The sequence below is a fragment of the Gopherus flavomarginatus genome, chromosome 4 (genome assembly GCF_025201925.1).
Source record: "Gopherus flavomarginatus isolate rGopFla2 chromosome 4, rGopFla2.mat.asm, whole genome shotgun sequence".
Classification (NCBI taxonomy): domain Eukaryota; kingdom Metazoa; phylum Chordata; order Testudines; family Testudinidae; genus Gopherus; species Gopherus flavomarginatus.
The window spans coordinates 19,731,283-19,744,531 of NC_066620.1; the positions used below are offsets into that span (position 1 = coordinate 19,731,283).

General features: G+C 44.9%; 1 protein-coding gene across 2 annotated transcripts in view; it reads right to left on the reverse strand.

Annotated features, from left to right (window-relative positions):
- The window catches only part of PCSK2 (proprotein convertase subtilisin/kexin type 2), a 194,883-nt gene that overhangs the window by 40,427 nt on the left and 141,207 nt on the right, over positions 1 to 13,249 (reverse strand). For both annotated transcript variants that reach the window (XM_050952128.1, XM_050952129.1), the window contains exons 6-7: positions 10,672 to 10,748; positions 2,679 to 2,767 (exon numbers count right to left, since the gene is read on the reverse strand). In XM_050952128.1, the coding sequence (XP_050808085.1) occupies positions 2,679 to 2,767; positions 10,672 to 10,748 (166 nt within the window). The remainder of the gene's footprint in view (positions 1 to 2,678; positions 2,768 to 10,671; positions 10,749 to 13,249) is intronic.

The following is a 13,249-nucleotide window of genomic DNA, read 5'->3' on the forward strand; positions in this document are numbered from 1 at the left end:
CCCCTTCAAATTTTGAAGGGAAGGGCAGGCATTGCAGTGGAGACAGGCTAGAACAACCTGGAGTCATGAAGACCTGTGCACTTTAATAAGTAACTGGCTGAAAGGAAGCAGGAAGTAACAGATCTCTCATGACAAACCCTGTTCTTACAAGATTTTCAACTAGGGTATGGCTACACTTGGAGATGTGCAGCGCTGGGAGTTACAGCTGTGTTCGTACAGCTGTGTAGGGAAAGCGCTGCAGTGTGGCCACACTGACAGCTACCAGCGCTGCTGGTGTGGCCACATTTGCAGCATTTGCAGCGCTGTTGGGAGTGGTGCATTGTGGGCAGCTATCCCAGTGTTCAAGTGGCTGCAACGTGCTTTTCAAAGACGGGGGTGGGGTGGAGTGTGACAGGGAGCATGGGGGAGATAGAGAGAGTGGATTTTTGGAGCTGACACTGTTCTCAGCTCCCTGCCTTGCAAGTTCTAAGGACTGGAAGATACACAGTGCCTACCTTCAATCATTTTAAAAGTTTTGACCTTTCCCCCACCTGTCTCTTATTCACTAAATGCAAATTATGCAATCCTAAATAGTCTTTAGACCATATAAGCAGCTGCTCAACAGTACCCTCTCCCCTCTCTCCTCAAGCAAACAGCTGTGAACATTCCAAAGCAATTCCCCTGCCTCCGCTCGCTCGCTCGCTGGAGCAAAGAGCAGCTGTGTTTGTTTTTTAGCTAAATAGCTATGGGGAGATCAGAGTTCAGCCATTCTTCCGGTTTGTTGTGGACAGGAATTCTGTGATACCTCCTAATACCCTGGAGGCCAATAACAGCACTTTTGGTGGCTACACTTGATGACCAGCGCTGCATCACCAGCACTGGAATCGCTACACCCCAAGCAAACCAGGTGTACAGCCAGCATTGCAACCAGGGAGTTGCAGCGCTGGCCGTTCTTTGCAAGTGTGGACACAGAATGAGTTGCAGCGCTGTAACCCCAGCACCAGCGCTGCAACTCTCCAGTGTAGCTATGCCCTCAATGTATACAGATCCAAGAAGTCTAGCTGCTATTTTGTATTTTCCCATGCACATACCCACATCTACACCCTCATCACCCCCACCCCTTTTTGGGGTGCAGATCTAAACCAGACTCATCATCCAAACCCTTTAAAGTTCATTCATTGCAAGGAAAAAGAGTCAGAAGTTGAAATAGCACTTTGTACATGCTAGCTGATCTTTGGTTTTTGAGCTTAGGTTTCCTGAACAAATAATACTATTTCAATTAGTTTTGTTGATCATGATTTGTAGTGATAATTTGCTTGGCAGAGGAACACAGGAACTGCCAGACTGGGTTCAGGCCAGTGGTCCATCTAAGGCCACAGGGTGTAACATCCTCTACAGAGTGTGATTTCTAAAGCACATGAATGTGTTGTGCATTAATTGGTCTGTAGACTCTGCTGGAGTGCACTAAAGATTCACTAGAGCTCTTTAATGTGGTCCTGTTTCAAATACCACTCCATGAAAGTGAACCAGGAGGGTCTACACAGTCCAATTAATGCATAATAGGTTAGTGCACTTTAGAAATCACACCCCCATAGAGTGCATTACCCCACCATGTCCACAAGCACTAAGTCCTGTATCTTGTCACCAAGAGCGACTGATAACCATTGCTTCACAAATCCTTGCAAAATATCCTGCATTAGACAACTTGCCCACAGAAAGTTCCTTTTTAAGTCTCATTAGTCAGAAGTGATTAATTCCTGAAACACAAGTGTTTATATCCTTTCCATAACTCCTGGCTTTTTATTTGTTCGAAGGGGTTTTTTTGGTTCTGTGAATTTCCTTGGGGTTTTCCTAGTCAGGACAGAGTTTTGTACCATTTTGAGTGGCAGATAAAAAACAATACTCCCTGTGAGAGTGCCATTTTGAGCCAATTATAAAACGATAGAACTGTCTTAGCTTAATTGCTTAGTAGAAATTGCTTTGCCATTCCATCATGGAGATTTTGCTTCTGGGCATGTGCCCGATTTGGGAAGCTTATTGTTTTATGGATCTGGATGTGGTGATCATTCAGATATAACAACGAAAAGGGAGGCCAGCTAAACCGTCAGAACACAAATCACTGTGCATGCACTCCAGGACCCAAACTGTCAGCTGGGGTCAACAACCATCAACATTAATGGCACTACATTGATTTACACCAGCTAGGTATCTGGCCCCATGCAAACTTAGAGATAAGTTCAGTGTAATGGAGTGGATTTTGCTTTTTCTGAGATGCACAACTGATAGGAAAAAAATCTGAGGCAGCTCAACTCTGCATCATATTAAGTACAACTACAAGTATATTTCTTCTGCTGCACATTTAGATTTGTTTCAGATGAGATCTACAACAGTACACAAAAGGAGAAATAAGTTAGCTCATATTGAAATCAGTATGAAAACAGGACTTGAAATGAGAATGAGCAGAAGGAATGCCATTCCCCTTGTTAAATAATTAAGTATATTAACAATATAGGAGAGTAAGAGGAGGGGAGATGTTAAATGTTTAGCACTTAAAACTTCTGTGACAGAAGTACAAATTCTGGACCAAATCCTGCAGTCCTTACCTGGGCAAGGCTCCCGTGAACTACAGTGGGAGCCTCACCCAAGGAACAGGAGTGAGGAGAACAGGATTGGGGTTTCTCCCTGTATTGGTATCATACCTGCCACCTTTGAGTTGTATGCCACGCCAACTCCACAGATGTTATTGTTTGCTGCAGCCGACACTTCCCCTGCACACCTGGTTCCATGACTGCAAAGATGAATAAAGAGAGACCACGTAAATCACTGCTCCTGATCAACATTACCACCCAGTTTGCACACACAGTATCACACACCATTAGGAGCATGCTGGATCAGGCCATTTGGTTAATCAAGACTGGTATCTTTCCTCTTGTCCCAGTTAACACCAGATGCTCCAGAAAAAAGCAAAACTCCATTGCTGCCCTTAGAAAAATGCACAGTGCTGTATGTGGAGTAACCAGTTTACCCTCAAAAGCCTGAACAATGTTTATTTTAATACTAGCATGCATAATTATGCTCTATTTAGTTGTAAAGTTATTCAGCCCTTTTTAGAATCCAGTTTTTCAAGCAGGCTCTATCTTGTTGGAGAGTAGAAATAGCATTGGAAAGAGCTGTCTAATAATAATACTAATACTTAGCACTTCAACAGCGTAAAGTAATAGTACTTAGCACTTTTATTATTTATTTTGCATGTTATGGTAGCACCTAAAGGCCCCATGGATCAGGGCCCCATTGTGCTAGGCGCTGTACAAACACACAGCAAACTGAGTGCCCCGACCTGAAGAGCTCACAATCTAAAGAGGCAGCAGATAGATGCAACACACAGATGGGGGAGCATGTGACAATGCGGGTCAACATGTCAAGCAGCAGTCACGACACACCAGCTGCAAAAGCTTTGCCAAGTGAGGCAGGGTGCTGTGTGTGTGTCTCATCCTCCTCTAGCAGCTAGTCCACAGAGAAGATACCAGCCCAGTACTGCTGGTAGCTAATAAAGTGATTTCTTTAAACTCATGTAGGACAAGTCTGTGCTTTGGCACTGAAGGCCCCAGGTTCAAAATCAGCCCATTGTGCTTCAATCGTATTTTTCATCTTCAAAGTGTTTTACAAACCTTAATAAATTAGTGCTTAAAATATGCATCAAGTTAGGCTTGGAGGCCTAAGTGGGGGAGGGAGGGTGGGCATCTGGTTTTCCTCTCCAATAAAATAAACATAATTTTTTTTTTTTTTTTTTACAGTTTGCCATGTTTTAGCAGATGGGATATTTTCTACACCTAAATTATATTACCCTCCATGCATGTATATTGTGGTTATCTCTGTAGTATCCTGGTGGCTCACAACACTAGCTTTACCATATTATAAAGGTCACATACACTCCTATGCTTTATACCCTGCGGCAGCTGGATTATTTTGTTTTATTTCTTTTTTTAAATTCAGCCTCTATCTTCTTTCCCTCTACCTCAAAATGCAGGTTGAAAAGGCTGGTACAGAGGTGTGAGAAATCTTGGGACCATGTATTCTTTCTCCTGTAATATTTCCTAGCTTATGTTTTTAGAGACACATCTATTGTAGGAAAATGACTGGTTTCCAACTATCCCACCATCGTGAAAATCTTATGCTTGTTTCAGGACCCTTTTCTGAAGGCTCTTTGGGCAGCGAAAAGACTGAAATATGTTTCTTGTACATGTGCTAGATAACTTTCTTTCAATAACTCAGGAGGTTTTCCTTGACCGTCCTTGTTAAAAGAACTGTGAAAAAAGGTACAGCGTGGCTGGGCATTCATTATCTAGTCACCTGTAGGACATAGGGTGTGACACTGCTCCCAGACTGCTCCCATCACACAGGGAAGCTACAATGTTCAAAAGCTTTCTAAAAATGCCAGGTCACTCCCACCCCACGACCTCTCCCCTGGTTGTAGGAAGCTCTGCAGATTTCCCCACCACCACCACCTACACTTCCTGCATCCATCACTGTTCAGCTGCAGGGGGAGGGATCACTGTACAGGGAGCTGCTCTACCATCTGTCCAACCCCAGTGCATCCAGACCCCCTCATGCCCAGGCCCTCCCAATGAGCCTCCTCCCCCCGCACCTGGACCACCCCAACGAGCCACCCGCACCCAGATCCCAACCCTACTGATCCCCAACCAGCTGCACGTGGATCCCAACCCCACTGATCCCCACTCCCCCAGCATCTGGACCCCCCACTGAACCCCCCCACTCTCAGACCCCCTGCTGAACCCCAACCACCTTCACCTGGACCCCCCCTGCAGTGTTCTGTTACTGTTGCACCCAGAACCCCCCAACAAGCTCCTGTGCATCCAGATTCCCCCCGCACCCGTATCCCCCACTGAGCCCTCTCAACCCACACCTGGATTCCCCCCACACCGAGCCCCTCCACACTTGGATCCTGCCTTGCTGAGCCTGCCTGGCCACACCTGGTGCACCTAGCATGGAGGGGAAGAGTTATGTGGTGTTTCTAGGGCAGGCCCGGTCCCTGCGCTGTGTCAGGGTTGGGTGCAGCCTCACGGCTGAGTCCATGTCCCGAGAGGAGGGAGCTGCAAAGGGATCTCTCACCTCTGTGTAGCCAGTGGCCTGTGCTCCCCAGTGCCAGGCTGGAGTCTCCACATTTATTTGGCAAATAAAATTTGCAGAATTTTATAATATTGTGCACAAAAAAATAATTTTTTGGTGCAGAATGCCCTCAGGAGTAATTAATGCAATAAAAAAGGCTGCTGTATCTGTTTATACAAATCCCCAATTATCCATTATGTTGTTCTCATTATATTGACTGAAAAAATGAGAGAGAACACTGCAGGTGTGACCTTTAATAAATAGAGGTGAAGGGTAATTGTAACTCTGACCAAGTTCTTCAGAAGTACTTAATATGTTTGACAAACTAATATCTGGGAAAGGGGGAGGGAACATGGAGAATATAAAGTGTTAATATTTATAGGGCCGCATAAGTAGAAATGAGCTGTCTCATAATGATTTATCTATATTACAGTAGCACTTAAAGGCCCTGCCTGAGAAGGAGCCCCATTATATTAGAGCTAGGCAAAAAAAGTTGGCCAAAACTTTTCTGGTGGGGGGTGAAAATTGCAGATTTGGAAACCCAAAACATTTTGCATATTTATAATCAGTTTTGCTGAATGGTTCATGTTAAAAAAAAAAAAAGGCCAAAAAAGTTGAAATGTTTTGTCACAACATTTTTTAAATTAAAGATTCAGATTTTTTGTTTTGCGATAACCTTTTGTTTCAAAATGTCCTTCAAAATGATTTAATTTGTTTGAAAGTGCTGAAAAAGACTCAAAATCAAAATGAAACGTTTCATTTGGTCAAACAAATCATTTATTTCTACCTGAAATGATTTTTTTACTTTTCAAAATCACCAATTTTTTTTTGAAGGTTTTCATTTTTGGTTTGACCTGAAATGAATCCCCCCACCCCAATCCAATATTTTGGAAGTGCCAGCAAATTGAAAAAGCTAATATTTGCACAGCTCCTCTGTATAATACACATAGCAAGAGACCCTCAAGCACTCACCTTCTGAACAGGAAGAGAAATAGAGAGGTGACTTGATCAGCATCAAGCAATAGGTTAGGGACAGAACTGGGAGCAGAACCCAAGTCCTCCTAAATCCCTAGCAAGTGCCCTACACACTGGGCCACACAGCACAGATACCCAGCCCTATGGGCCTTAGTGCAGAGGTGTAACATGGGTGGGCCATGACCTTCCCAGTCAACACTCAGGCACACCCAAATCTAAGCTTGTGTGATACCCCTGCCGCACACACACCTCTTCCTGTAACAACAGCAGCAGATTGCTCCAGGGGCTGGGCAAAGAGACAGAAAGCCTCTGATCCTGGGAGCATAGCCCTCTCCCCCAGCTGTTCCAACTCAGTCAGTAACTGCTCCTGCCACCACCCAATAGGGAGGGAAGAGGCACACAATTTAGAAAACAGATTCCCTGCAAGAGCCTGTATCGGTGGAACCGTGCACCCAGGGAGGCAGCAGTCAGAGCCAGGCAGCTGCAACTATGTGACAGAGAGAAGCAGAGGCTGCTGCTTCTGTGGTGTCGGGTACAGGACATGACACAAGAGGTGATGGGGAATGGGTAGCCGAGATAGGAAAAGGGGCCCAGCCAAACTGTCTGGTCATTGCTCACTGACCATAAGTTGGGGCCCTCCCAAATTCCCATTCCTCACTATGCTACTGTTTCAGAGACCACTGTTTATTAGAATTAAGGTGACAGATTTTTGGCTGTCTTAAATAGCATGAGTTAGAAGAGGTATCTGTGTTTACAAGCAAAGCAGCTGTGGTTAATGTAATCCTCTGAGCATGAACACCTCCGAGTCTTTTAAAAATCTAATGACATTTTGCACATGCAGCTGCCTGCTAACAAAAGCCCCCTGGTTCCCCTTTTTAAAAAAATCTCCACTTCCTGTTACACAAATCACTTAAAGAAAATATTTCTCTGTAAGCAATTTACGTAAAAATGATATTTCACTTTGCAGTTCCTTCTTGCATGCATTTAAGTCACTCACTTTATCACTGACTGCAAGAGGAGCAAAACTGGACCCTTATAGTCCATTCTTTGAAAAGCTAACCCTGTACGACTCTTACACCAGCTAAGGATCTGCCCCTAAAATTTATCAAATACCACCCATCTGCAACAATGGGTGGGGGAAATTGATGGGGCCAGCGGTGAAAGGGGGACTGTCCCAGCAGCAAGGGAGGGACACACTCACCAAGGCACAATAAGTAGCTCCTCCCTCTGGGAGTCTGTCACCCATTGGCCAGCTGGGAGACAGGGGTGCTCATTGGCTAGCGTTCCCCAGTTCCCAGAAGAGGCCATGTGAAGCCTCTTTTGGCTGTTACAGCAGGGAAGGGGTTACTCACTGCCTCCTACTTGCATCCTATGGGTGGGTGGGGTCCATGCAGGGGATGCAGCTCCTGTCCCAGCCTCGGCGCAGAGGGAGCCCAGCTGGGGGGTGGGGCAGGGTGGAGAGGGAGGTGCAGAGAATTAAGCAATGAGGAAACGGGATGAAGGAGAAGAGCAAGTGGGGGGGGCCTTGAGGAAAGAGGCACAGCAGGGGCGGGGCCTCTGAGGGAAGAGGCGGAGCAGGGGCGGGATGTACTCCGTTTTCATGAGACTGGAGATCAGTCGAGGACCAATGTGCCTGCCACAGGCGCAGGAGGAGAGTCACAGGTCGAGGGGAGCAGCTGGGCAGGAGCTGAGACCTCTGCAGGAATAGTTCATTTTGCAGATAGTGGTGAGTCAAAAGAGGGTGTCCTTCCTGGTTAGGATCCAGAACCCCTCCTACAGGAGGTGCAAGGGATGGATTCAGGGTTTGAGGTTGAGAATAGTGAGGGTCCAAGCCTCAGAGGTGGACAGAGATGATGAGGAGCGGCTGAGTGACCCTGGGACTGCGCTTCACACCCATAATCTGCCAAGAGCTCTTCAGGCACCCTCAGGATGCAGCAGTGGAGTTTGTCAGCAGCTTTCAGGCACTGAAGGAGGGAACTGCCAATCTCAGCACAGTGGGGCAAAATGGCAACCCAGATCCCTCCTCCCTCAGACATCCAGCCCGGGGATGTGGGCTGACTTGGCAAAATCATTGGCATCGGTGGCCCATAGGTTGGCAGCCTCCTTGATGAGAGTGGGCCCCTCTCAGACGAGGGGGTACGACTGTCAAAGGTTTGGGGGGCTGGTACCTCACAAAGGAATATGGAGCAATTAGGAAGGGACTCCCCTGTTTCCAGGTGGCATCATTCCGAATGAAAAAAGGCAGGAGACATGACAGCTGATGACCATAGAGCTTATGTGAGATCCACTGTCCACTTGAGAACCATCTGCTTAAAAGGGGTTTAAAAAAAGATTTGGAAAGAGGAGTTTGTGGATTTATCTATCTTGCTGTTCAGGACAGAGGAAGGGAGAGAAAAGCATGAAAATGAGAAGGACAAACCCTCCAGGCCTAAGGTGCCTCAGACTCTTGAGAACTGGTGCACAACCTTTCACATTTATGTGAGTATAATTTGTGTGAGGAGCCCCGAGAGGTATATTTCCTTGTTTAAGTATGAGTAGGGCCTTACCAAATTCACGGTCCATTTTGGTCACTTTCTTGGTCATAGCATTTTAAAAATCATAAGTTTTTCATGATTTCAGCTATTTAAATCTGAAATTTCAGTGTTGTAATTGTAGGGGTCTTGACCCAAAAAGGAGTTGTGGAGGGGGTCATGGTACTGCTATCCTTACTTCTGCACTGCTCCTGGCGGGGGCGCTGCCTTCAAAGCTGGGCAGCTGGAGAGGGGCAGCTGCTGGCTGGGAATCCAGCTCTGAAGGTAGAGCCATCGCCAGCAGCGGTGCAAAAGGGTGGTATGGTATGATATTGTCACCCTTACTTCTGCGCTGCTGCTGGTGGGGTGCTGCCTTCAGAGCTGAGTGCCCAGCCAACAGCTGCCGCCCTCTAGCCGCCTAGTTCTGAAGGCAGCCCAGAAGTAAGGGTGGCAATACTGCGACCCCCCTAAAATAACTTTGCAACCCCCCTGCAACTCCCTTTTGGGTCAGGACCCCCAATTTGAGAAATGCTGGCCTCCCCTGCAAAATCTGTATAACATAGGGTAAAAGCACACAAAAGACCAGATTTCATGGGGTGGACGTAGGAGGGGGAGACCAGATGTCACTGTCCATGATGCATTTTTCATGACTGTGAATTTGGTAGGGCCCTAAGTATAAGGACTTAATAGTAGGGGCTCATGCTACATATGGAGGCGTGGGGTGGGAGAGTGTGATTAAAGAGAATTTAGTTAGAGGATAGCAGAGGAGCCTGATTTACCCTGGGGTAAAATAGACCAGGACCTTTACTGAAATGTCTGACTCCTTATCACCTTGCCCAGCTGACATTCACTGAGAGCAGGTTGCCCATGCCAAAACCTTGGCTTCAACATGCCGATATAAAAGCCAACATGTGCTTTGCATTTAACGATGGAAAATGTTTTCATTCCCAGTGCAGGTACAAAACCCACTATAGGAGGTGCAGGGATCAGCATAGCGCACTCTCCTGTCATGGAGTAAAGGATGGTTCCAACAGGACAGTAGGAAAGCATGTTCTCAAGGTCCCAAGGCTTCAGGAGCTGCTACAGGGGAGGCAGTAACCATGGAAAAGGCTCCTTCTTCAAGAAAGACACAGGTGTTATGGAACTTGTTTCTGGACTACCCTAAGAAAACAGATGCTGCTTACTTATGGAATGGATCTTCAGCCAGTTTTCAAATCCCTTATGAAGGCAGGAAGTGCCACTGCTAGACAGAGAACTTGAAGTCCAGTAAAAGCTTTGAGTATATAGTAAGGGCAAAGCTCACCTTGGAAGTAACAGCAGGCAGAGTGGCAGGCCTCTTCTGATGTATTCCAGTGCCAGATTTGTGCATCTCCCCCCTGGGTGTGGTACCAAAGAAGGCAAAGAGGGAATACAGGCTGCTCCATCACCTGTCCTACCCCGGAGGCTCATCAGTAAATAACCATATTGACCCCCTGCTGTGTTCAGGGAGATGTTTGTCGTTTGATGCTACAGTAGCCTGAGGTCAGGGACTGTGGCCATGGGGCACTGTGGCAAACTGTGACACCAAGTCTTTATGAAAACTTTACATGTATTTTCAAGTTGTTCTCAAATGCCTTTCCTGACAGATTTCCTCCTGCTCATAAAATCCCAGTCTCCATATTGCTCCCTTTAAAATAACATGAAGGCTGTGGGTGAGACGTGATGGAGGAAGGAGAATAAAAAATAGTTATGAAGCATAAATTCAGACTTGGGTATCATGATTTCTTCAGTTAGCAGACAGAAAATTATATACAGTTATCACCTCCACAAACATTTCAGGTATGCCTTCGCCTTTCTGGAGTAGCAAACACTTTATATACCATAACTCAGCTGATCAGAGTGATAGAAGAGGTTCCCAGGAGAACACACTAGATAAAAAAAATCAATGTGAAAACAGTAATATCTAATCTTCAGGCAATAGCGACACAGCAACTTCTGTGCTGAAAACCACAGAGTTTAGTGGAGAGATAGATACTGAAGCTATCAGTAGAGTCTTATAATTTCCTAATACCTGAAGTGACAGCTGACTGAGCTCTATTACCTGTTAAACCAGTCATCTGTGTAGCGGGGATATGGGTAGGGATCGTTACTGCTGAAGTCGTAGCTGGCTTTGGCATTCTGGAAAACACAAATATTTCAACGAGTCTGCATGAAAACAGGCTAACAAAGCAAAACAGAATGTAGAATGAGGGAACTTGTAAAATGTTAATAAACTCCCCTTTTTGTTCTATTTAATCCATCTCAGTGTCATCTGATATACCTGGTTTGCTGGACATAACACATCTCAGCTATTATTAGTTACCGCATTAAATGCCTGAGATGACCTTTCCTCAAAGTAGTATGCAAGCAGCATAGGCTGGTGTTTATTACTATTCCGACTTCTGTCTCTGGGTCACTGACGTACCATGAGCAAGTCATGCCACATCTTTCTGCCTCAGTTCCCCCCAAATGGAGATAACATTTACCCACCTTTTATAGTGCTTTGAGATATTTGTATTACAACTGTTGGGCATTATTATTATTGTTGTTTGTATCAGAGTGGTGCCCAGAGGCCGCACCTGAGAGGGAGGGCTCATTGTGCTAAGCAGTGTACAAAATAGTAAGAATTTACATCTAAATAGACAAGGCAGACAAAGAGTGGGAGGGGAAACAGAGGCCCAGATCGGTAAGGTGCTCAAGGTCACACAGCATGTCAGTGGCAGAACCAGGAAATGTCCAGAAGCGGAGGTTTTCTTTAGGAGGAGAGGTAGATTCAAGCTAAAAACTCAACCTAGTTTTTACATAAGAATGGCCCTACTGGCTCAGACCAAAGGTCCATCTAGCTCAGTATCCTGTCTTCTGACAGTGGCCAAAGCCAGGTGTCTTAGAGGGAATGAACAGAACAGGTAATCATCAAGTGATCCATCCCGTTGCTCATTCCCAGCTTCTGGCAAACAGAGGCTAGGGACACCATCCCTGCCCATCTTGACTAAAAGTCATTGATGGACTTATCCTCCATAAAATGTATCTAGTTTTTTTTTAACCTTGTTATAGTCTTGGTCTTCACAACATCCTCTGGCAAGGAGTTCCACAGGTTGTCTGTGCATTGTGTGAAGAAATACTTCCTTTTATTTTTTTTTAAACCTGCTGCTTATTAATTTCATTTGGTGACCCTTGATTCTTGTGTTATGAAAAGTAGTAAATAACACTTCCTTATTTATTTTATCCACATCAGTCATGATTTTATAGACCTCTATCATATTTCCCTTAGTCATCTCTTTTCCAAGCTGAAAAGTCCCAGTCTTATTAATCTCTCCTCATATGCCCGGTACTGAAGTCAGGCTTACTGACCTGTAATTGCCAGGATCACCTCTGGAGCCCTTTTTACAATTGGTATCACATTAGCTGTCCTCCAGTCATTGGGTACAGAAGCTGTTTAAATGATAGGTTACACAGTACACTGCAATTTCATGTTTGGAGTTCCTTCAGAACTCTTAGGTGAATACCTTCTGGTCCTGGTAACTTATTACTGTTTAGTTTAACAATTTGTTCCAAAACCTCCTCTAATGACACAATCTGTGACAGTTTCTCAGATTTGTCACCCCAAAAGAATGGCTCAGGTGTGGGAATTTTCCTCACATCCTCAGCTGGGAAGACTCATAAAAAGAATTAATTTAGTCTCTCTCCAATGGCCTTATTGTCCTTGAGTGCTCCTTTAGCATCTCGATCATCCAGTGGCCCCACTAGTTGTTAAGCAGGCTTCCTGCCTCTGATGTACTTAAACAATTTTTTGCTATTACTTTTTGAGTCTTTGGCTAACTGTTCTGCAAATTATTTTTTGGCCTTCTAATTACATTTTTACACTTCATTTGCCAGAGTTGATGCTCCTTTCTATTTTCGTCACTAGGATTTAATTTCCACCTTTTAAAGGATGCCTTTTTGTCTCTCACTGCTTCTTTTACTTTGTTGTTTAGCCACAGTGGAACTTTTTTTGTTCTCTGTGTTTTTTAATTTAATTGTGAAAGAAGCTTTTCACGACTGAGAGAACTTCAGGGGCTACTCCCAGCAATTCTGCAGCAAAAGCCAGACCATAGGAATTCAAAACAGTACATAGGTGAAGTGTCTAAATGAGAGAGAGAAAATGTATTGCTAGTTCAAAACACCCCATCTTCAAGTATCAGGATGAAATCCTGGCTCTGTTGAAGTCAGTGGGAGCTTTGCCATTGACCCTTCCTGTTGGTGTATAATAGACCAAAGAGAAGTGAATGAGTCAACAGAAAAAGATCAAGTCCTTTCATGTATTAACATGTACTGGGTCCACTTATAGTACGACCAGCTGGACAGCTATCTGGGCATGGTAAAGTCAGAATGAAAATCCTGCCTGTCTATGAGTAATTTAATTAGGAGATAAAGTACACTCTGTACCAATTTCTAGGTTTGTTTCCTCTAGAGAGAAATGCATTTGAATCAGGAATTAAAGAATTTTCTAATGCCATTGCCATGGATTATGCATGGCATGGATTTTAGGCAAACTGGAGGTAACTAATTTTAATTCAAATCTCATTCTCCTAGCCAGTAATATGAGTATGTTCACATTCAAAATCTAATTTGATGAGTTCTGGGCTTTGCCAGTTCCTCAT